Source organism: Cnephaeus nilssonii, assembly GCF_951640355.1.
Source record: "Cnephaeus nilssonii genome assembly, chromosome: 3".
Classification (NCBI taxonomy): Eukaryota; Metazoa; Chordata; class Mammalia; order Chiroptera; family Vespertilionidae; genus Cnephaeus; species Cnephaeus nilssonii.
In genome coordinates, this window is record NC_137074.1 from 32,483,371 (window position 1) to 32,507,948 (window position 24,578).

Consider the following 24,578-nt stretch of genomic DNA (forward strand, 5'->3'; position numbering starts at 1 on the left):
CCTCTCCCCACCCATTCCTGCCCCCCCCCGCACAGCCCCCCACCTCCCCTCCTATTGTCTGTGTCCATTGGTTAGGCTCAGACATTGAAAGAGCATCTGGTGATACTCCAGTGCATGAGGTAGATTCGCAATGAGTAGGGATGACTGATGTTCACCAGATTGATACTCTGTGCCTGTTGAGTGCTCACAAAACTTTGTGGTCGGGTAGGATTTCAGGGAGTAATCAGGGTGAGTTCAGAAGAGTTCTTTGGGCCCAAACAGAACAAGGTTTGGCTGTGTGAAGGGCTCTGCACTGCTCAGGCATGAGAGAGAAAAATGTCCCTTGTCCTAGAGCCACACAACTTAGTCTGTCCCAGATGCTACCTGGAATCAGGTCTCAGCAGAGTGGGGTCAACATTCAGGGCTCCATCAAATCTCAGGGAAGCAATGATGGAAAACATAATTTGACTGATGAACCTATTCAGGTTAGTATAAATAGGGCGCTCAATTTCAAGGTTTCTATGATGGATGCCGTAGATGGCCTCGCTATCAACCATGAAGGCACAATCAGAGCCCCAGGTAGTGTGGGTGGTGAGGATGGAGTTGTAGGGCTCAACTATAGCTGTGGAAACCTGTGTGGCTGGGTAGATGGAGAACTCTAGCTTGGACTTCTTGCCATAATTGACAGAGAAATGTTCCATCAGCAGGGAGATGAACCTAGAACCAGTTCCTCCACCCAAGGTGTGGAAAACCAGTAAGCCCTGAAGACCTGTGCACTGGTTAGTTTCTGAATTCAGTCCAAGACGAGTTTGATGATTTCCTTGCCAATGGTGTAGCATCCATTGGCATAGGTATTGGCAGCATCTTCCTTGCCTGTGATGAGCTGCTCAGATTGGAAGAGCTGGCAATAGGTACCAGTGCAAACTTCATCAATGACTGTGGGTTCTAGGTCCTCAAACACTGACCTGGGCACATGATTGCCAGCGCCTCTCACTGAAGAAGGTGTTGAAGAAGTTATCTCCCTCCCACTCCCCAGTGGTCATGTCGCTTGGCATCTGGTCATCAGGCTGGATGTTATGTTCCAGGTGGTAGAGCTCCCAGAAGGCATTGCTGATCTGGACACTAGCCTGGTCAATGTGGATGGAAATACACTCATGCAGGGTTGCTACTTTGCAGCTGCCTCGGTTGTGGGTTTGATCCCTGGCCTGGATGGGGTGCATGTGAGAGGCAACCAATCCATGTGTCTCTCTCACATTGATGTTTCTCTCGCTCTCTGTCTCCCCCGCCCCATACTCTCTCTAAAAAAAAATCAATGGAAAAATATCCTCAGGTTAGGGTAATGTGTTTCCCTGGTTGGATGGCTTCGTTGGTTAGAGCATCTTCTGGCTTATCAAAAAGGTTGCAGGTTCAATTCCCAGTCAGGGAACATAATAGGTTTTGGGTTTGATCTCTGGTCTGGGTGTGTGAGGAAGCAATCGTTTGATATATATACACTGAGTGGCCAGATTATTATGATATTTGAATGCATAATAATCTGGCCACTTAGTATATATATATATATATATATATATATATATATATATATATATACCTACACACACACACACACACACACACACACACACACACACACACACACATATATATATATATTAGAGGCCCAGTGCATAAATTTGTGCATGTATGGGGTCCAGCCAGCCTGGCCAGGGGGAGGGGACATGGGCAGTTGGCCAGCCTGCCTGCTGGTTGAACTCCTGGTTGAGGGGACAATTTGCATATTCGCCTTTTATTATATAGAATATACACTGAGTGGCCAGATTATTATGTGTTCAGAGATCATAATAATCTGGCCACTCAGTGTATATCTATCTATCTATCTATCTATCTATCTATCTATCTATGTATCTATCTACCGATAGATAGATAGATAAATAGATGGATATACACTGAATGGCCAGATTATTATGACCACCCCATCAGTACTTTGTTGGGCCACCTTTTGGCTTCAATACTGTGGTGATTCTTCTTGGCATTGACTCCACGAGATGCTGAAAGGTGATTCGAGGAATCTGACACCATGCCTGATGAAGAGCACTGTCCAGTTCTGTGAGATCTGATGGTTGTGGAACCAGCTGTTTGATGGCTCTTTTAACTTCATCCCACAAATGCTCAATTGGATGGAGATCTGGTGATTTTGGGGGCCACCTAAGCAAGGTAAAGTCTCCCTCATGTTCTTGGAACCACTCCTGCACAATACAAGCACTGTGGCATGGTGCATTGTCTTGTTGGAAGAAGCCATCTCCATTGGAATACGCCATCAACATGATAGGATGAACTTGATCAACAACGATGCTTAGGTATGTTGTGCTATTCAGACGTTGTTCCACATGAATTAAAGGGCCCAAATCATGCCAGGAAAACATGCCCCAAACCATAACACTGCCCCCACCAGCTTAAAGCGTTGTACTCATGCATGTGGGGTGCATGCTTTCATGCTGTTTCCACGAAATTCTCACTCTGCCATCTGCATGATGCAACTGGAAACATGATTCATCAGACCTCATGACTTCTTTCCAATGCTCGACTGTTCAATCCTTGTGTTCCTGTGCGAATTGGAGACGTTTTATCTTGGTAACTGCAGACAGCAAAGGTGTTCGAACAGGCCTTTGGCTTCCATATCCCATACGATGCAGTGTACGGCTAATTTGCCTACAAACGTCAGGTGGTCATAATAATCTGGCCACTCAGTGTGTGTACATATGATATATATAGTGTGTGTGCAGATCATCTAGCCAATTAAAAAGGCCCCAAAATAACTGGCTCGTTCGTCCATGTCAACCAATTGCACATTCGTTACAGATACAAAAATTCTGTCATTTTCTTGAAGCTCATATATTCCACCTTGATAGATGGAATAGAGTCCATATTGTGAATCTTTAGACCAACAACTATTCCTAGCACTTTTCATCAGCAGTATAGGTTCAGCATAGGCTGTGAACTTGTAAATATATTGTACCATTTGTTTGTTTTTCCTTCTGTTCCCTACTGTTGAATCATCCTCAGGTTCCAGAAATCGAAAGTATGTTTGGGAATAGATATAATAAAAACCCGTTTGTTGGATAACTAACTCTCCTTTCCTCAGGTGAAAATTACTCAAGAATGAATGTCCTCTTCTTGATGACTCCCAGCAGGTTATTTTATGGCCCAAAATGTTTTCATCCCTGGAGTCTGGAGGAAGGTTAGAGAGAAAGAAAGTTTACAAAAGGGAGTTTGTAGCAAAGCAAGGTGCTTCCAACAGCTGTTGCTAGCCTATTTTTGGTGGGTACTGCAAAGGATTTCAATCAAATATAAAACTTCTTGCTCCTCTAATCTTAAAAGGATTCTAAATTCTAGTCATAGCGAAATCTGAAGGCTTCTGTATTGTTGTGGCCTGTTAGGAGTGCCTTATTTTTCTGTACCTCCTCTGCCACTCATGCCACATCGGCCACACTTATCTCTGAATAGCAGCACAGGGGATGATTCGCTCAGACGGCAATCTTTTTCCTGGGCAGAACTTCTGTCCCGAGCCCCTACCTCTCTCCTGTGCTGGTGAGCTCAAATGAACAGTATATAGGGAAACCAAAAGAAACGTATCTACTTCTTAAGCCTGGAGCTCAGAACTTCTTGCTATTCCTTTGGATCACTTTGGATTCCCTCCTTGGTCTTTCTCAGCAGTCAAAGGCACCCTCCCAACTGAAGGCATCTCTAGTCTACAATTAGACAGAGCACAGGTTTGGCAAAGAGATCCCAGATTTAAAGAGCTCCGGATCTTTGGACTTTTAAGTCCTAGAGACTGAATGAAAAGGGGTCCTGAAAAATATGATATTCATTTAAACTTTGGGCTCATCTCCATGAATGATATGAAATTTAGGTTTTTCAAGAGTTTAAAATAACTATCACATTGGTTGATGAGCAGTAAACACTAATGTTGGAATAATGATCTCACTCGTATGCAAAACATGTTAATTATTTACAAAACACAAGTCCAGGAATATGATAGCAAGGCAACTACCTAGAAAAAAAAAAGAACAATAAACAAACCTCTCAAAACACCCCAATAATGCTTTCATCCATTAACTGCCTGAAATTTCTTTAACTTGGGACAAAACCTTTCCCAATAATAAAAGGGACTTCTTAATGAGTACTTACAATACACCAGGCATTTTGCATGTGTTACTCTTTTATGAAGGAAAGATTATCTCTACTTTGTTTAAAGATTATCTCTATTTTGTATAAGCAACTGAAGCTTAGTTTGGTTAAGTAATTTGCTCAAAACATATGTCTGGGTAAGGAGGGCTGGGATTCCAAAGTGGGTATTTAGACTATAAGACCAGCACACTTAACTACAGCACTCTGTGGACATCTGCTCTGACAGTTAAAAATTAGGTTTAACCTATTTGGTTAAACTATGTGAAACTGACATTTTTGTAAGTAAAAAATAGTCAAATATTGGCAACTTCCTACGGTTCAACCAAATATAATGTCACAAGAATGCTCAGTGACTCATGGTGAAAGCAAATGATGGACTTAGAATTTTGAAGAGAAAAAATTGGTCAAAGTGAGAAAGAGAAATGACTTTAAGAAGAAAAAAAGCAAAAATGGGGGCATGGGAAACTCAAATATGACATTCTCCAACGTTATCATTTCTTTGAGGCCAGCTATGCTAGGGCAGTAATTACTATTACTGCTATTTGTCTGATCATCTTGCTTCTGAAAAGAGTCAATCTGAGATCTGATTCCTGCTGAGCATTTTGTAGATAGCTATATACACATTTTAGGTACAAGTTAAAAGAATACATTATTTGGGACATAGTCTTCCATTGCCTTCCTTTGAAACCATATATTTGTTGTTTCTCTTACTTGAAACTGGGAGTGCGGCCATGCTCTGAGTTTTCCCTGTTAGGTGAGCTGCTACTCTCTGAAGTCCTTTTCTAGTCACTAGCGGAGGACCATCTTGTTGCTTTTCTAAAAGAGAAATGACAACATATCATCAGCACTTGTCCAACTACCTCTCATATTGCAGCTCACAGCTGTTGTCAATCAGGCCCTGTGAGCACACTGGGCTTCCAAAGTTGATCATATGGCTTTTCATAAAAACAGCCTACAGTTCACTGTGATGATCAGTGTACTTCAAGTTATGTTTAACTTGCAAAGTACTTTAGATGGGAAGAATAAGCAGTAACGTGGGTTATAATTTATCAGCATCTCAGAAGTCATTACGGTGAATATAACAAAAGGAAGGTTACGGCCCTTTCTAAAAATACCCAAACAAACAAACAAACAAAAAACTGTGGACCTGCAGTAATATCGTGCTGAGTCATTTAAAGTGCACAAATGACCAGGTATTGGCAAGTTTCCATTTTGAGTTATATATAGAATGATACCAATTTCATCATCTCTATTTTTTCCTATGTGCTAGCTACTAGTGATTCTTAAAGGAGTAGCAGTGGTAACCATTGTCCATAGATGCTATAAGCTGGCATCTAACAGTCATTCCCCTCCTCTCCCCTGACCTCCCCAAAGGAACACGGATTGACATACTGATCACGATAATCAGTACCTGAGCATCTAAATCACGGATTCACTACATTTTAACAAACAAATGACTTATTGACCAGCATCCAAGTACTTAAAAATTTACAGATTGAACAAACAACTCTTAAAAAATCAGTTTGAACTTCCCAAGCGTGCGTACATTGGTTTTTAAAACACAAGGCACTGCACTAGGCCCTACAGAGGCAGCAAAGATTAATCACTGATTACACTGGCTGAGTCCTTAAGGGACTTAAACAGTCTTTGGGGGAAGATATGAATTAGAAAGTGAAAATTTATCTGTTAGAAAAGGAAATAAAGGGTGATGGCTATTCAGAGGGAAAGATTCCTACTTATTGGGAAGCTGAGGCCAGGGGAGTGTTTGTGCTAAGGCCCCTTCCATTCACTTAAACAAACCAAAGTGCCCATCGTGTCTATGACAGGCACTCTTCCAGGGACAAGAAAAAAGAATTATAAGCAAATAGGCCCAAGAAAGTGCAAGGGTGATGATCTGAACAGGGTGAAGATGGGCTGGCTTGGGGTCCCATAGAATGGGAAGAGGCTCAACGCAGGGTGCACACAGCATTCCTGGGACAAAGGCATGAGAGGAATTCAGTTTCACGTTTGAATGATGAGCCAAAGTACAGAGGATGTGAATGTCAGACTAAGAGATTTGGATTTTATAGGGTGTGGGAAAACTCTGAAAGGTTTTGGTCAGGGAAGTGAAGAGATATGTTTTGTGCTTTAGGCTAATCTATCTCTCAGAGTGAGGTTGGATGGATAGAAGATGAGAGGGCTGGAGACTGGCAAGTTAATCAGACTATTATACCAGGACTGAGAACAGTAAGCCTTAATCTAGGCCAGTAGAAGAGGAAACTAAGAGGTGATAAAATTCCATAGGGGAAAATGAATGGGACATTAGAATCTCTTCTCATTTCTTCTAATTTTGTATTACTTGTTGCTTATTCAGGATGGGTGGGCATCTATATGGCACTGAAGACCAAGCATGGCATGGAGATGCATAGTCATTGATATATTATTCTCATCTTTCAAGGTTGATGTGTCCATTTACTTATAACCTCCCTTGTTAAATAATTCATAATGCTTTGCCTGTCCTAGACCTCACCACTTTGTTTTTAAGTATTCAATAACAAAATCCAATTATAGATATCTTGCATTTGAAGTCATTGAAAGGATATGGGAAAGCCAAGCTTTGAAAGCAAATTCTAAAGAGAGGAAATTTCCAACTGGCTATAGCAAACACATCCCAGGAAGGAAACTTGCAAATATGTATATTTGAGTGTCATGGATATGTCTTGGAATACTGAGAAGTACCTGATTTCTATCCCTTATTGGGATGAGTAAAATATAATATTTCTCTTCCAATACTGAATATAGTACATGCATCTACTGTAGATGATGGATCTGCTGTCCCTCATCACAAGAGTTGGGGTGCTCAACACTCTCACTACCACTTTTGCCTTTGGGGAAATGATCAGATGCTTGGACCCTGGGACAAGGTCTTGCCCTCTCTGCCAGGTTGATGTGCTCCAGTATATGTACTCAGGCCTGCATGGCGATTAATATGGGAAAATGGGGCTATAGGGAACCAGGTGCAAAAAAGTAGTCAATTTACTCCAGTAATTTTTTTACGTATTTATTCAATCAAAATATATGTATGGAGAACCTTCTATGTAGAGAGAGATGGTGTTGGTACAACATTGTGCATGCACTAACTACCACTGAATTGTGCTCTTTATTTTTTTTATTTATTTATTTATTTATTTATTTATTTATTTATTTATTTATAATATATTTTCTTTTTTTTTTTTTATTTTATTATTATTTTTATTTATTTATTTATTTTATTTATTTTTTTTCCAATTTTTTTATTAAGGTATTATATGTGTACATATCTTACCATTGCCCTCCCCACACCCCACTCCCATATATGCCCCCACCCCCCCAGAGTTTTGCATCCATTGGTTATGCTTATATGCATGCATACAAGTTCTTTGATTGATCTCTTATCTCCCCCACCTCTCCCTAACCTTCCCCTTGTAATTTGACAGTCTGTTTGATGCTTTACTGTCTCTGTATCTATCTTTTTGTTCAAGTTTATAATGTTCTTTATTATCCATAAATGAGTGAGGTCATGTGGTATTTTTCTTTCATTGACTGACTTATTTCACTTAACATAATGTTCTCCAATTCCTCCCAGGTTGCTGCAAATGATGAGAATTCCTTCTTTTTTATGGCAGCATAGTATTCCATTGTGTAGATGTACCACAGTTTTCTGATCCAGTCATCTGCTGACGGGCACCTAGGCTGTTTCCAAATCTTAGCTATGGTGAATTGCGCTGCTATGAACATAGGGGTGCATATATCCTTTCTAATTGGTGTTTCTAGTTTCTTCGGATATATTCCCAGGAGTGGGATTACTGGGTCAAATGGGAGTTCCATTTTCAGTTTTTTGAGGAAACTCCATACTGTTCTCCACAGTGGCTGCACCAGTCTGCAATCCCACCAGCAGTGCACGAGGGTTCCTTTTTCTCCGCATCCTCGCCAGCACTTGTCGTTTGTTGATTTGTTGATGATAGCCATTCTGACAGGTGTGAGATGGTACCGCATTGTTGTTTTGATTTGCATCTCTCGGATAATTAGTGACGTTGAGCATGTTTTCATGTGTCTCTTGGCCTTCCTTCTGTCTTCTTTTGAAAAGATTCTATTTAGGTCTGTTGCCCATTTTTTTATTGGATCATTTATCTTCCTTTTATTAAGTTGTATAAGCTGCCTGTAGATGTTGGAGATTAAACCTTTATCAGTGATGCCATTTGCAAATATGTTCTCCCATGCAGTGGGCCTTCTTGTTGTTTTGTTGATGGTTTCTTTTGCTGTGAAAAAGCTTTTTATTTTGATGTAGTCCCATTTGTTAATTTTCTCTTTAGCTTCCATTGCCCTAGGGGCAGTGTCAGTGAAGAATTTCTTTTGGCATATGTCTGACATTTTGCTGCCTGTGGATTGCTCTAGTATTTTTATGGTTTCCCGTCTTATGTTTAATTCCTGTATCCATTTTGAGTTTATTTTTGTGTATGGCGTAAGTTGGTGATCAAGCTTCATTTTTTTGCATGTATCTGTCCAATTTTCCCAACACCATTTATTGAAGAGACTGTCTTTATTCCATTGTATGTTCATGCCTCCTTTGTCAAATATTAATTGAGCATAGTGGTTTGGGTCAATATCTGGATTCTCTATTCTGTTCCATTGATCTATATGTCTGTTCTTGTGCCAGTACCAGGCTGTTTTGAGAACAGTGGCTTTGTAATACAGCTTGAAATCTGGTATTGAGATCCCTCCTACTTTATTCTTCTTTCTCAGGATTGCTGTGGCTATTCGGGGTCTTTTTTTATTCCAGATGAATTTTTGGAGAGTTCTTTCAAGGTCTGTGAAATATGCTGTTGGTATTTTAATGGGGAGTGCATTGAATCTATAGATTGCTTTGGGTAGTATGGACATTTTAATGATGTTGATTCTACCAATCCATGAACATGGTATGTTCTTCCATCTGTTTACGTCTTCCTCTATCTCTTTTTTCAGTGTCCTGTAGTTTTCCGTGTATAGGTCTTTTACCTCCTTAGTTAAGTTTATTCCTAGGTATCTTAATTTTTTTGGCGCGATGGTAAATGGGATTGCCTTTTTAGTCTCTCTGTCTGTAAGTTCACTATTGGTGTATAGAAAGGCCATAGATTTCTTGGCGTTAATTTTGTATCCTGCTACATTGCCGAATTCATTTATTAAGTCTATGAGTTTTTTGACGGAGTCTTTCGGATTTTTTATGTACAATATCATGTCGTCTGCAAATAAAGACAGCTTTACTTGTTCTTTTCCAATCTGGATGCCTTTTATTTCTTCTTCTTGTCTAATTGCAATGGCTAATACTTCCAGTACTATGTCAAACAGGAGTGGTGAGAGTGGGCATCCCTGTCTTGTTCCTGTTCTTAGGGGAAACGTCTTTAGTTTTTGTCCATTGAGTATGATGTTTGCTGTGGGTTTATCATATATAGCTTTTATTATGTTGAGGTATGAGCCATCTATTCCCACCTTGTTGAGAGCTTTTATCAAGAAAGGGTGTTGGATTTTGTCAAATGCTTTTTCTGCATCAATTGATATGACTATGTGATTTTTATCTTTCAATTTGTTTATGTGATGTATCACGTTTATTGATTTGCGGATATTGTACCATCCTTGCATTCCTGGGATAAATCCTACTTGATCATGGTGTATGATCTTTCTGATGTACTGCTGGAGCCGATTTGCTAGAATTTTGTTGAGGATTTTGGCATCTATGTTCATGAGGGATATTGGTCTGTAATTCTCTTTCATTGTGTTGTCTTTATCTGGTTTTGGTATTAGGGTGATGCTGGCTTCATAGAAGGAGCTTGGAAGTGTTCCTTCCACTTGAATTTTTTGGAATAGTCTGAGGAGGATAGGTTTTAGTTCTTCCTTGAATGTTTGGTAAAACTCTCCTGTGAAGCCATCAGGCCCCGGGCTTTTGTTTGCTGGAAGCTTTTTGATGACTGCTTCAATTTCGTCCATAGTTATTGGCCTATTGAGCTGTTTAGATTCTTCTTGATTGATTTTTGGAAGGTTATATTTTTCTAGGAATATGTCCATTTCCTCCAGATTGTCCAGTTTGTTGGAATAGAGTTGTTCGTAGTATTTTGTAACAATCCTTTGTATCTCAGCGGGGTCTGTTGTTATTTCACCTCTTTCATTTCTGATTTTGTTTATTATTTATAATATATTTTCATTGATTTCAGAGAGGAAGGAAGAGGAGGAGAGAGATAGAAACATCTACAATGAGAGAGAATCATTGATCTGCTGCCTCCTGCATGCCCCACACTGGGGATCAAGCCTGAAACCCAGGCATGTGCCCTGACCAGGAATCAAACCATGGCCCCCTGGTTCATAGGTCGATGCTCAACCACTGAGCCACACCGGCTGAGCTTAATTCTGCTCTGTAAATTGTTGTTTGCTATGTGAATTTCATCTCAATCAAAACACACACACACACACACACACACACACACACACACACACACACACACAACTTATATGCATATATGCAAAGCCCATGGACACAGACAACAGTGAGGTGAAGGCCTGAGTTGGGGTGGGAGCTGAGTGGAGGTGGGCAAAGGGGAGAAATGGAAGACATCTGTAATACTTTCAACAATAAAAGTATATTTTTTAAAAAGAACCTTCTATATAGAAAGAGATGGTGTTGGCACAACATTGTAAATGCACTCACTACCACTGAATTGTGCTCAGTAATGGTTAATTGTTTGTTATGTGAATTTTGTTTCAATCAAAATACACACACACAGACACACACACACACACACACACACTGAAGATGGTACAGACAAGGGCAGGGACTTACTAGGTTTGAGGCACAGTGTTAGGTGCTGAGTATAGAGAGGTGGGAGAAACAGACACATGTTCTGTCTTTGTGAATCTCTGACCTAGTAAGGAATCAGACATAGAGATTATATATATATATATATATATATATATATATATATATATATATATATAAATGAACAAGGTAAGTGTGATAGAGATAACAGGGTGCAGGGAACTTACTTAGAAAGGTGGCCAGGGAAGGTCTGACAATTAGGTGATGGGGATGGAGAATGAGAAGGAGCCCGTTATATGAACAGCCAGAGACAAAAGAAGCCAGCCTGGGCAACAGCACTGCAGGGAGTGTGGTCAAGAGAAGCCTGCTGATCATGAACAGGAAGAGAGATGGCTGTGGCCATAAGATGAGAATTGTGGGTGGGTAGGAGGGATGGTTGGGAAGGGATGAGGGAGTGAGGCGTTTCTGTATAAGGAAAGGCATAGAATGCCTGTGGTGGTCAGAAGCAGAGGGGATGGGTAACGTGGGGCCCTTATTTATCTTACTTTCAGCCAGTTCTAGAAAGGATTTATATGGCTTATTTACAACACATTAGAAGGTTAAAAAATAAATAATTAAAGAAATTGAGGGGAAAGGAAAATCCAATAAGATTCAGCTGAAAAAAAAGTTCTGGCCATAGGTGGGCCACAGGGTTGGTTCTGAGCTTTGTAGCTCTCAATGCAAAAAGGGAAACAGAATCAAGTAGCTTGAAATGCTGAGCAGCTGAGCAGAGGTAGGATGTGTGAATGGAGCAGAAAGGAAGAGGATGGAGAGGCCTTCACCCTGCCATGAAGTGGAGAGTAGAAAGTTAAAATAAAAATACTACCTGGAACTGTAGAAATGGTTTCCGCATAGGTTCCCAAACTTATCTGCAAACAGTATTGAATAAAGGTTGTTAATTTCCCTAAAAATTTAAAACTGACTATAGAATGTCTATGGCTCTTTTTACTGACGTCTAACAGGACATTTCTATGTAAGATGACAACCTAGGAAGCAGGGTGAATATTGAAGCAGCCATCCCCACGTGGTGATCAAAGAATGGTCCTCTGTGTGGGAAACTTCTGTTTCTGGATAAAGTCTTTGACAGTCCACATCCGGAGCAGCACAGGAGAAAGGAGCCACCTGCCACGTTAGGTCAGCCGAGTCCTGCCCAGACCTCTCTGTGGCTGGCGGATGTGGTGGACATGTCACCTCATTTCCTCTATGGTGTGTGTGTGTGTGTGTGTGTGTGTGTGTGTGTGTGTGTAAAGGGCTCTGTGTAATGGAGTCCAGGGGCTTTAAGTGATTGGACAGCCCCAAGCCTCTCTCTCTGGGTGCCCACAGACAACCACAGCTCATCAAGGTGTGACCTGACCACACCATGTCCTGCTCTCATTTCTGAGAATGTGGCCGAGGCATTCTTAACATAAAAGTATTTTACCAAGTTCCCATACCTTTACTAAAACTCTAGCATCACCCTCTTTGTGCTCACCAGTGGGAAAAAACTGTAAGGGAAAAAACTGTAAGAAAGAGCAAACACTGAGCCTTTCTATGAATTAAACAGGTCTTGTCTTGGCTCATCCACAGCTTCTAAATTCCCCTCCATTGGCTTCTGTCACCAGGGGTTTTTTCCCATCACTGCCCTCCTTTCCTGTCACTGTTGTTAATTGGGCAACTTCCAGAAACTCCCTCCCCCTGTACTCCCATCCCAAGTCAGAAGCTCGCTGCTTCTGCATCTGCCTCAAGCCCTGACTCCAGGTGATCAGGGGACTGCCTGTAGTCCAATGGGCACTAATACAGGCGGGGAAAGTGAGAGGTGGCCTCAGCAATATTCTCTCTCTCTCTCTCTCTCTCTCTCTCTCTCTCTCTCATTCTGGAACAGAAGGAAAGGAAGAAGGAGGATCAGCAGGAAGGAGAGAGGGTAATTCCTACAGTGTGGGAGACAAAGTACAATAATAATTACAGTATGGTCAGATGGCCTGGATTCAAACCTGTCAATTGTTAGCTCTGGGAAATTTTTCTCAAGTCACTTAACTGATGTAAACTTTAACTCCATCTGTTTTTTAAAAAAGAGGAAAAGGATAATGATTTCTTCCTCATAGAGCTGTTGTGAGAATTAAAGGAGATGATATATGTAATGGGTATAGGATGTTCACTGGAAATAGTCTGTTTAATTAATGGTCCCTGGGAAAAATGGGACATCCTTTTCCCCTGCACTCTTACCCACTCCTCTGTGACCCTCCCAGCTTCCTCTAGTCTAGCTGCGGGGCAGGGCATGAGCATGGGAGGGAGAGCAAGAGTAGCAGGAAACCCATCCCCACTTCTCTTATCTCCCCACTTTCCAGCACCAGCGTCCAGCCCCCCTTCTCGGTCCCCAAACCTGTTAGTTTACCACCCCCTGACCCCCAGGGTCTGTGGAGTCCCATTCCTAGATTCCTCAGTACCCTTCCCCAACCCTGGGCCTTTCCTGGTCCCTGTCACTTGGGGTGCTGAAGTCACAGCTGCTCATGCATGCAGTGGGTGCCCTGCCCAGGCCACACCTCCAGGGCAGCCACTCAGTGCAGGTGTTTGCAGGACTCCCAGGTGGACATCTAATAATTTCATTTCTCATAGAAATAGCATCATAAGCCCTAGCCAGTTTGGCTCAGTAGATAGAATGTCAGCCCTCAGCCTGAAGTGTCCTGGGTTCAATCCCGGTGGAGGGCACCTACCTGGGTTGCAGACTCAATCCCCAGCCCTGGTTGGGGGATGTGCAGTAGGCAAGCAATTGATGTGTCTCTCTCACATCAAAGTTTCTCTGTCTCCCCCTCCCTTCCACTCTCTAAAAATCAATGGGAAAATATCCTCAGGTGAGGATTAACCAAAAAAAAAAAACAAAAACAAAAAAAAAACAATAGCATTGTGGGTGATGCCTGGGCTCTATGGGGACGACTGTTGAGGTTTATAAATCAGATCCCTAACTGCCAACAAAACACTGGCTCTATGAGAAGCCAGGCTGAGCACCACATCCTGGACTCACAATCATGCTAGAAAAACACTTCCTCCTTCTGTGCTGGGAATGTCCCCAGGATTTTTTAAACAATCTTGGCGCTTACTTCTTTTCAGAGTATTTCCATATCTGTGTCCTCCTCTGACTTTTCTGAAGAATTTGAAAGTAAATATTACTAAATGCTTTCTTGCCAAGAAGGAAGAACCCGAGAGAAGAAACCTAACTTGACATGTCACGTGGCTGAAACTACAATTATGTAACAATCTATACTAATAAAAGCCTTGGGGGTGATCAGGCCAGCAGGGGAGGGTATTTGGGGGCAACCAGGCCCGCAGAGGAGCAGTTAGGGGGCAATCAGGCCAGCAAGGGAGCAGTTAGGGGGCAATCAGGCAGGTAGGTGAGCAGTTAGGAGCCAGCAGTCCCAGATTGTGAGAGGGATGTCCAAATGCAGGTTTAGGCCCGATTTCACAGGGATCGGGCCTAAACCTGCAATTGGACATCCCCCGAGGGGTCCCATATTAGAGAGGGTGCAAGCTGGGCTGAGGGACACCCTCCCCAGTGCACGAATTTCGTGCACTGGGCCTCTAGTTATAAAATAACCTGTTAGCTACATAATGGTTCTGCTAGAGATCCTGTTTTAGCAACTTGCATAGACAGAAAATACTATAATTTGTCATTTGCTAACTGCAAATTGAGATATCAACTTCAATTTCTCTTTCCTCTTTGAGATCAACATGTGGGAAGAATATAAAACACCATTAATTGCCTCTTTCATATTCTGAATAAAAAGCCACACACACTTTCATTGTTGTCCGACTTTGAGCACATTGCTCTGCCTGTGCCTCCATTTCCACAATGTAAGATACAAAGATTAGACTGGATGGGGAGACTGTCTAAGAGTAGAGGCATGAACTACAGACCGGAAGTTGATGAAGGCCCACTGTTTGGTGCTGTTTGCCTTTCTGCAGTTCTATGAATTTAGGGAAAATCACGTAGGCACTCTGGGCCTCAGATTCCCCTTTTGCAAAACGAACAGTCTAGACGTGACGATCTTAAACATCCCCTCTCCTCCGACCTTCTATGAAAAGCTGGTGAAATCACCCGAGAGTCCACCTACCTTTCTAACAAACTGTCGTAGCTGCCACTTTACTTGCCAGCAGGGATTGTTCATGTTCTCATCACTGAAGTCCCAAGAGGTGTCATCTTCCTTTAAGAAGCAAGCAATGCTCGTTTTGAAGTACTTGTCCTGCATCTAGGACGAGATGGAATATGACACAATATTATGCACAGGTGCTGTTTGCTCATTTGTTCACTTAGAGGTTAAAACTACAGACACTGATGAGAGATTCGGAGAATTCTTGGCACCTTGGATACGCTCATGGCTTGGAATTAAAGTAGGCCCGCCGTCTTTTGTCCTTTGAATAAAAGTAAGCTGTTGGATACGGAGGAAACATCACAGGTGTGGGCCAGGCATCCTGAGTCACAATGTCCTTGACTGGCCCTGCCATCAATTAGTTGTGTGTCCCTCAACAAATGTCTGCTGCTCTCCTGTGTCTGTTCTTCCTCTGAGATCTGAGCTGGTTCACTGTGGTGATCTTGAGGTGCTGTGCAGTTCTGACACAGTGTGGATCCCATTCTAAAGGTGGCAACCCACCTAGGACACAAAGTGGGCAGTAGAATGTGTTTAAATGTAAGGGTGCTAACTAACAAAGTAGCCAAACCGCTCGGGGGTCCAACTCATGTTCTGTCTCTTGATCTGTTTCTTGGCTGGCTGAGCAGACTCTGACTATTGTGATTTCTACTCTCCTTGGATGATCAAGTGTGACCCCATCGCCACTAAAAAACTGAAAGCTGACTCATTAAATATCCACGCTTGCTAGGCATTTATTTACCTGCAGAGATTTGAAGGTTCACTACCTCCTCCTGATTGAGAATAACTATTTAGCGTGCCAAATAACTATTTATCAACAAAGTCCTTGCTTGATGTTAAACACAGACGCCCTTACACGCTCGCACACAAGCATGCACATATTCACGAATCCCTAACCATGCAGAGCACTTGAGGCTGATACTGATTTTACAAAAACAGGAAACTCACACAAGGTTGCAGAGTTTTGTTGTGTTTCTTTTTGTTGTTGTTGGGGTTTTGTTTTGTTTTGTTTTGTTTTGTTTTGTGTGTGTGTGTCTCATTGCCTGGCTTTATTTTTAACTATTGAGGTTAAAAATAAGTCATTTTGCAGTACAATGGCCTTTTTGTTTTTTCCTGCTACTTGAACTTAGGAAGATTCCAAAGCATGTAGGAAGGAAAACCCTTAAGGATAACCCTCTTATTCCAAACCAAAATGACTTAACTGTCTCTGAGAGGTTCCAGCCAGAGTCATGCAGTCCTGTACTCAGCCAAGTACTCTGTGAACATTTGACCAAGTTCCCTCAAGTGCAAAAACATAAACCTGAGTTAGTTCACTCCTCCACACACTCTGGCATTGGGCATTCATTTGCTTTTAAATGTTTATTTTCTTTCTTCATTTAATTACAAGAGGAAAACATTCTTCTGGTCAATGTCGTGGAAGTGACCACCGGGGCCCCCTGAGCTGACAATGGAATTAGATGCTTCTTTGCCCCTGCTCACCCCGTACTTTTCTATTGTAGACGTCTACACTGAGTGGCCAGATTATTATGATCTCTGAATGCATAATAACCTGGCCACTCAGTATATATTAGAGGCCCGGTGCATGAATTTGTGCATGGGTGGGGTCCAGCCAGCCTGGCCAGGGGGAGGGGACATGGACAGTTGGCCGGCCTACCTGCTGGTCAAACTCCTGGTCGAGGGGACAATTTGCATATTAGCCTTTTATCATATAGGATATACACTGAGTGGCCAGATTATTATGCATCCAGAGATCATAATAATCCGGCCACTCAGTGTATTTGCATCTGCAATTTCAGTGGAAGCTGAAAAGCCTTTCCAAAGAAGAAACTCAATCGCATGTGGTTTAGAAATATAAGAACTTTTCTAGGCACTGCCCTGATGAAACTAAAAACAAAACAAACAAACAACAACAAAAAAAAGGCTCACAAACTTCTATTGACTTGTTGGGATAAAAGATGTATGTGACACAGAAGGGAGAGAGCAATTTCAACTCTTGTTGGAAGCTGCAGAGCATGGGGCAGGGGCAGGGAAAGGATGAGCTGAGAGCTGCTGAGGAGCAGGAAATGTTATCTCTAAAAGGAAGTGGAGTTGAAGATGGGTGGATACAGAGCAGGGGCCAGAGCAGAGTTCACTGCTGACTAGTGCCTCTGAACAGCCTCTGGAAATTTTTCAGAAAAACTTTGTTTGGGAGGGAGAACCTGGAAAATTGAGGAAGGTCCTAGGTATCCATGGCAGGGAGGTTGACAAGCGAATGTGGTGCTATTGTTACCTCAAATTCAATGAGGCCTAGGGACATTGAGGACACACAGGCAACCTAGAAAATATAGAGAAGTAAGGAACACTTTTCTAAAAGCAAAGCAGAACAAAACAAAAGCCCCACCCAAACCACTGAACCCCACCTCCTAGTTAAACTTTTCATAATCTCTCTTTTGTTTACAGGGTTGAGATCAAACTGTGTAGGGGCAGTTTTGTGTATGGTTGTTTTCTCTTAAGACTCTGTAAAAATGTCATGTTCTTTAAGTCTGTGTGAAAGTGGTTGTATAGATAGCATAGATATTTTTATGACATTCACTGTAGAAAATTTATAAAATGTAAAAAAATAAAAGAGGAAAAAGCACCCTACCACAATCCTACCATCCAGAGATCACAATGGCCAACATTTTGGTGTTTTTTCCTTCTAGTTATTTTTATGCATAAATAATAAAGTTCTGAGACCAGAAACCCAGAAGGAAAACCCCTACCACCCACCCCATCCCCACGTGTTTCTACAGACCTTGTTCAATGCTGCTAACTGGACTCATGGGAAAATGCATAGCATTTTCAAAAATGAATGATGACACCTCCTTTCCACCTCATGATATTCAGATCTCCATCTCAGGCTTGGGCTTTCCTCTTGCTAATCATCTGTGCAGTAGGAGCCTGCTCTTCTGTCCCAGAAGCCCTTGGTTCTGTGAAATGGGTTTGCCTGACTGCGGTTGGTGGCATCGTCTAGGCAAGGACCAACCAGTATCCGTGGCAGGGCTTGAGTCAGCATGGTAGACTCCTTTGCCGGCTGGCTCAGAGATTCTGAGGTGGCAGTACTGACCCTCTCTGCTGCCCAGACATTAGTCTCTGACAATCATTTTCTGTAACCCATCCTGGTCTCTAGTCTCATCTATAAAATGTGGGTGTTTACATTTCCTTCCAACTCACAGGCTTTGATAATATACAATTAGTCAAAGAATATATACGAAGCTAAGAAGTTGAGCTGGTTTATTTTTATCAATTTTGAATTTATAGTTCCAAATGTTTTATATAGTTGAGAAATGCACTGTTTGTTTGTTTGTTTTTTCTCTCTGTCAAATGCACCTGGATTTGTACCTGAACCATCCACAGGCATAGAATGGCAGTTTTATTTTCAATTATTTTCGGATGAGCAGTAAAATGTGAGCTCAGCTGATAACCACTGTATTACAGACTTTCCCCATTACATGCCTGTGGCCAAGGAATAGGCAGAATGCTAGTCCTTTATAGTCTCACTATTATCAACACACAAATGCAACAGATCTAAAACCAAAATACCTCTCAGGCAGAGAAAGGAAACATTCACTGTCAAGTTTTCAAAGAGGAGCAAGCAGAGAGGCAAAGGAGAGGCAGTTAACATTAGGGTGCTGACAGCTGCTGTGAATCCATAGGCATTGTACTGACCTGCCGCATCTCACTGGTGAAATACAAGTAAGCCATGGCCACGCAGACACATTGCAGGAACACGGTGAAGGTCAGGATCAGCCAGCACCTCAGCCCGGGACTGGACTTCTCTGGGGCCATTATTGCAGTCATGGTCTGTCAGGAGCAAGCCACAAGGCAGCCAACTTACTCGGGGTTGCCCTGCAAATAGACAAAACAAGATCTGGGTGGAGCTCTTCAGTGCTTTGGCGGGTGAAAAGAAAACGAAACTAAAACTTGCTGGGGCAGTGAGAAGAAACAACTTGCTCGGCAGCCAGGGGATATGCTTTGAATATACTGAATATACTGTGGACGAGAGGGGCCACATGCTAACCTGACAAGCTCAGGGGAGGCCTGCATGGCAGTCTTGCAAACTCAAGAGACCTAAAATAACCACAAAAGATGGTCTGAAAATTAAATATTTAACTACAAACAGGTTATAGTGGGTAGTCATGTCCCAGGCCAGTATTTTCCCTGACCAAGATCAACTTAGATCTTTACTAAACCCATTTGTCTTTTTGCCTCTAAGATAACATATCTGCTAAATGTATGGGTAACTTGTAAGTTCCCTTTTCTCAGGACCCCTCAAGGCACAACAAATGGCACCAGGACGGTTCCCTCATTGTTATTATTATCAAGTTAATTGTCAACTGTTAATTATGTAAAACTATCCTGTATTCATCTCTGTAAAAGAAGCATATGTCCATCATTTCACTTTTTACCCTATCCCAGAGGTTTCCCCACTTTGCTTTATCCCACCTCCTTAATCTATCACCAATGGATTTCATGTAACCCACCTACGTCCCTTCCTTTGATTGCAATGTATAAATACTAGATGTAACCCGCCATTCTCCGGCGCATTATCTCAGCATATGTTGATAGTTTGGCTCAAATAAACTCACAAAAATTCTTTACAGTTTTCAATGGTTTTTGATAGATCCTCCCTCCCCCCAATTGATGAATGGAGTATGACGTAAACTGCACCTGCAGCCCAAACATTCCTGAGCACCTAACCAGGCACCTTATATGGACTGTACATTGAACCACCAATCAGCACCTGCCAAATACCCTAAGCCCTCGATTCCTAAGTCCCTAAGTGCCTAACCATGTGCCTTATATGAAACCACCAATCAGCGTGTGCTGAGTACCCTAAGCCCCATCCCTTCCCTTTCCTCCCCTCAAAAGGTGTGTTCACCCCTGCATGTGTGCTTTCTTCCTTTGGGAGGCAGCCCGGCAGGGGTCCTTCTCCTCTAATAAAGCCTGTGCCCTGGTCTCCGGCCCTCTGTCTCATCATTCAGTTTTTTTGCGTTAACAATACGTTTAAAGTCTTTTTCAAGTGTGTTTACGTCCTGGGTACATGCTTTGGCTTAGAATTAGAGCTTCTTTTTTGAAAATTTATTTTTCTTGATTTCAGAGAGGAGGAGAGAGGGGGAGAGATAGAAACATCAATGATGAGAGAGAATCATTGATTGGCTGCCTCCTGCATGCCCCCTACTAGGGATCGAGCCCACAATCGGGGCATGTGCCCTGGACCAGAATCAAACCTGGGACCGTTCAGTCTGCAGGCCAACGCTCTATCCACTGAGCCAAACGGGCTAGGGCAGTATTAAATCATTTTGATTCCTGAGTCCTACCTCCGAGATTCTGATGTAATTGGTCTGGGCCTGACAGGTTTTTAATCTCCCCAGATGATTCCAATCTTGAGAACAACTGACCTCTAAAAGGTTTTAGATGCTAAGACTCTCACCTTATGTGAAAGGTCCATTGAAGGCAGAAGTGACTGAATTTCATTGGCCGGATTCTATTATCCTTTCAGTTGGCAACCAGAATCCTTTTCATTCGCGTAGAACAGATAGATCCTCCCTTCCCCCAACTGGTGGGTGGAGTATGATGTAACCTGCGGCCTGGACATACCTGAGTACCTAACCAGGTACCTTATACGGACTATACCCATTGAACCACCAATCACCCCCTAATCCTGATCACAGCACCAATTCTGATAGCACTAATCCCTGAAGCGGTAGGCCCCCACTGGCACCCGCCTTGTCAGCTGATTTCTCAATAGAAACACTTCAGACCGAAAGAGAGTGGCATGAAGTATACCAAGTAATAAAACGCAAGGGACTGAGTCCAAGACTACTCTGCCCAGCCAGGCTAGCATTCAAAATTGAAGGGGAAATGAAGAGCTCCGCAGACAAATAAAGGCTCATAGAGTTTATTACCACCAATCAGCTCTGCTAGAAATGCTAAAGCAGGCGTCCTCCAACTACGGCCCGCGGGCCACATGCGGGTGTTTTTTTGTTTTGTTTTGTTTTGTTTTATTTCTTTATTGATTAAGGTGTCACATATTTGTCCTCATCCCCCCATTCCCATCCCCCACCCCACCCCCCTGTTGTCCTTAACCATTGGTTAGGCTTGTATGCATGGACACAAGTCCTTTGGTTGATCTCTCCCCGCTACCCCCACCCTCCCCTACCCTCCCTCCGAGGCCCGACAGTCCGATCGATGCCTCCTTGTTTCTGGGTGTGTTCTTGTTCATCAGTCTATGTTGTTCATCATTTCCCCTAGATGAGTGAGATCATGTGTTACTAGAAATATACTTATAAGAACCGAATGTGAGACGAGCAATAATAGTTATGCTGACAGGCAAATGAATCCGTCTGTAGTAAGTTTCTTTCTGAACCAACAGTTCTTTTGAGACCCATTTTCAATGTCCACCAGTTCCTTATGTGTACATGTCGGCACTGACTTTTCAGCTCTGGGTGGTGGACCAATGGTGGTAATGCAGGTCCGACTCCCTCTGGTTTGGTCTCGCCCGGACCCAGGGGCGCAGCTTCACCCAGACTCAGGGGCGCACGGCCTCACCCGGATCCGGGATTCAGCTATACCTGGACCCAGGGGCACATGGCCTCACATGCGGGTGTTTTTGCCGTTTTGTTTTTTTTACTTCAAAATAAGATATGTGCAGTGTGCGTAGGAATTTGTTCATAGTTTTTTTTTAAACTATAGTCCGGCCCTCCAACAGTCTGAGGGACAGTGAACTGGCCCCCTGTTTAAAAAGTTTGAGGACCCCTGTGCTAAAGGGTCTGTTGTAAGAAGACAAAATAGAGAGATAGAGAGGAACACAGTCATAAAGAATGAAAATGGCAATAAATAAATACCTATTAATAATAACCTTAAATGTAAATGCTTCAAAGACATAAGGTAGCTAAATGGATAAGAAAACATGACCTCAACATACAGAAGGCCAAGAGACATATGAAAACATGCTCAAAGTCACTAATCATCTGAAAGATGCAAATCAAAACGACAATGAGGTACCACCTCACACCTGTCAGAATGGCTTCCATCAACAAATCAACAAAAGACAGGTGCTGATAAGGATGTGGAAAAAAGGGAACCCTAGTACACTGCTGGTGGGAATGTAAACTGGTGCAGCCATTAAGGAAACAGTATGGACTTTTTCAAAAAACGTAAATATGGAAATGCCATTTGACTCAATAATCCCACTTCCAGGAATATATTCTAAGAAACCCAAAACATCAATCAGAAAAATATATGCACTCCTATGTTCATAGAAGGACAATATACAATACCTCAGATCTGGAAACAGCCCAAATGCCCATCAGTAGATGAGTGGATAAAAAAAGCTATGGTGCATTTACACCATGGAATACTCTGGAGCTGTAGAAAAGAAGGATCTCGCCCTTTGAGACAGCATGGAGGGACCTGGAGAGTATTATGCTGAGCAAAATAAGCTAGTCAGAGAAAGACAAGTATCACACGATCTCACTCATATGTGGAATCTAATGAACAAAATAAACTGATGAACAAAATAGATCCAGAGACATAGAAACATGGAACAGACTGACGAATCTCAGAGGGAAGGCATGGGTTGGGGGTGGGGTGGAGAGATTAACCGGGGGGACTTTTATACATATATGCATAACCCATGGACACAGACAATAGTGTGGTGAAGGCCTGGGGGGTGGGGGAAGGGGGCAAGTGTAGGGTAGAGGGGCTCAATAGGAAAAAGGGGAAACATTTATAATACTTTCAACAATAAAGATAAAATTAAATATAAATAAATAAAATGTAAGCTCCTTTTGGACACAGGTGAATTGTACAGAAGAAAATAGAAAGATTATACATTCAATTTTATACGGAGATGACATCAAACATTCCACCAGAGGCCCTTTGTGAATGTGAAGTCCAAGGCAAATAGCTCTCCGGACCCTCGGAATCCTCACATAGGTCTAGGAAGGAGGAATCCCGTCTCCCTGTGCTGGGAAGACCTTGCCAAGCCCTGAAGTTCATGTGAATAAGATTACAGCCCTCCACTGCTTAAAACTCATAAAAACCTTCTCTTTGTCTGCAAACAAAATCTCAGTCCTTTACTATGGTCTATAAAGCCTTACCTGCCTACCTGGGAATTTCTTTAAACAGGGATTGGGATGCCTTTTTTTCTGCCAAGGTCCATTTGGATGTTTAGAACATCATTCCAGGGCCATACAAAATTATCAACTTAAAAACTTGCCTATTAAAAAAAACAAAAAAAACACACACACACACACACAAAAAACTTGCCTATTAATTAGCTCTATTTGGTCAAACATTTAATTAACTCACTCCTCATGCCTTGGCAGGGCCAGATCAAATGATTTCGCGGGCATTATACAGCCTGCGTGCAGGACATCCTCTACCCCTGCTTTAAAAGGTCCAATTTTCCCAACACTTAATTTTGCAAAAGGGTTGTTTCCATTTACCTTTAATTAGAGAGGAAAAAGAAGAAGCTGTTGCTACTGCTAGTGTCCTGTGAAGATCTGTAAAGAATTTTTAAATTTTTTCTTACATAGGATTTTATTATAAGAGCTGTGGTTTCCCTTATAAATAGGGAACAGACACCTTGCATTTCTTCAGCAGACTCACCTGGTGGCAGTTTGGCATCTTCATTCCGGGTCCCCAGTTGTCCTGATAACTATTGGATTTCTAGCCTAAATCAGTATTCCTTTGAGTAGCGAAGTGTGGATGGATAAGCAGAGGTGTCTAAACACATATCCAATCTAGTGTGTGTTAAGGATGAAGAGGAATAAATGATTTGAGGAATACAGAAAATTTTCTGCCTCATTGTAATGTGGGTGAAATAGCAAAGGGCGTCAATAGATGTTCATTCTATTGTTGTATTAATGTATATTTATGATTTATTGATGTTTATTTGCTTTTCTGCCATTTTCTAGGGGTACAAACTTGACCAAAACATTCGCATTTTGTTACTTCAGTTTTCTTATTAACCAAGCAATAGGACTTACTAAGGGGTCTTTAAGATCCCTAGCAACCCAATCATTTTATGATTCTACTAGAGGCCCGGTGCATGAAATTCTTGCATGGGTAGGGTCCCTAGACCTGGCAGGCGATCAGAGCCAATCTCCAGGGCAACCGGCGGGGCAATCGTGGGGGCCCCCACTGGCACCCACCTTGGCCAGCCTGGTGCCACTCACTTGCTGGCCCCAACATGAGACAAAAAGAACACACTAGTCCATTGGACACTGGAGAGGTGTAGGGAGCGGTTATAGAGTTAAGCCTCAGACTGACCTGCTGGCAAAGCCACAAACAAGTCCCAGCTTAGAGGGCACAGCCCTCTTAGCATAATTAAGCTTGACCTTATGACACTCCCTAGATCCTTCCTGGGTAGCTAATGGACTGTGGGAGGTGCAGCAAGTGCTGCCAAAACAAGTGAAACTCATAAG

General features: G+C 42.4%; 1 protein-coding gene and 1 pseudogene across 2 annotated transcripts; both read right to left on the minus strand.

Annotated features, from left to right (window-relative positions):
* Positions 1-54: 54 nt before the first annotated feature.
* On the minus strand, positions 55-1,012 carry LOC307097284 (tubulin alpha-1C chain-like; annotated as a pseudogene). Its single transcript has one exon. The product of its transcript is annotated as a tubulin alpha-1C chain-like (transcript).
* TNFSF10 (TNF superfamily member 10) lies at positions 907-19,051 on the minus strand. The gene is made up of 5 exons (XM_079766587.1): positions 18,814-19,051; positions 15,094-15,228; positions 11,835-11,877; positions 4,879-4,983; positions 907-3,207 (listed from the first exon to the last, which is right to left on the minus strand). Exons 1-5 carry the CDS (start codon positions 18,943-18,945, stop codon positions 2,768-2,770), a joined length of 855 nt encoding a protein of 284 aa, XP_079622713.1. The 5' UTR covers positions 18,946-19,051; the 3' UTR covers positions 907-2,767.
* Between the last annotated feature and the right edge of the window lie 5,527 nt (positions 19,052-24,578).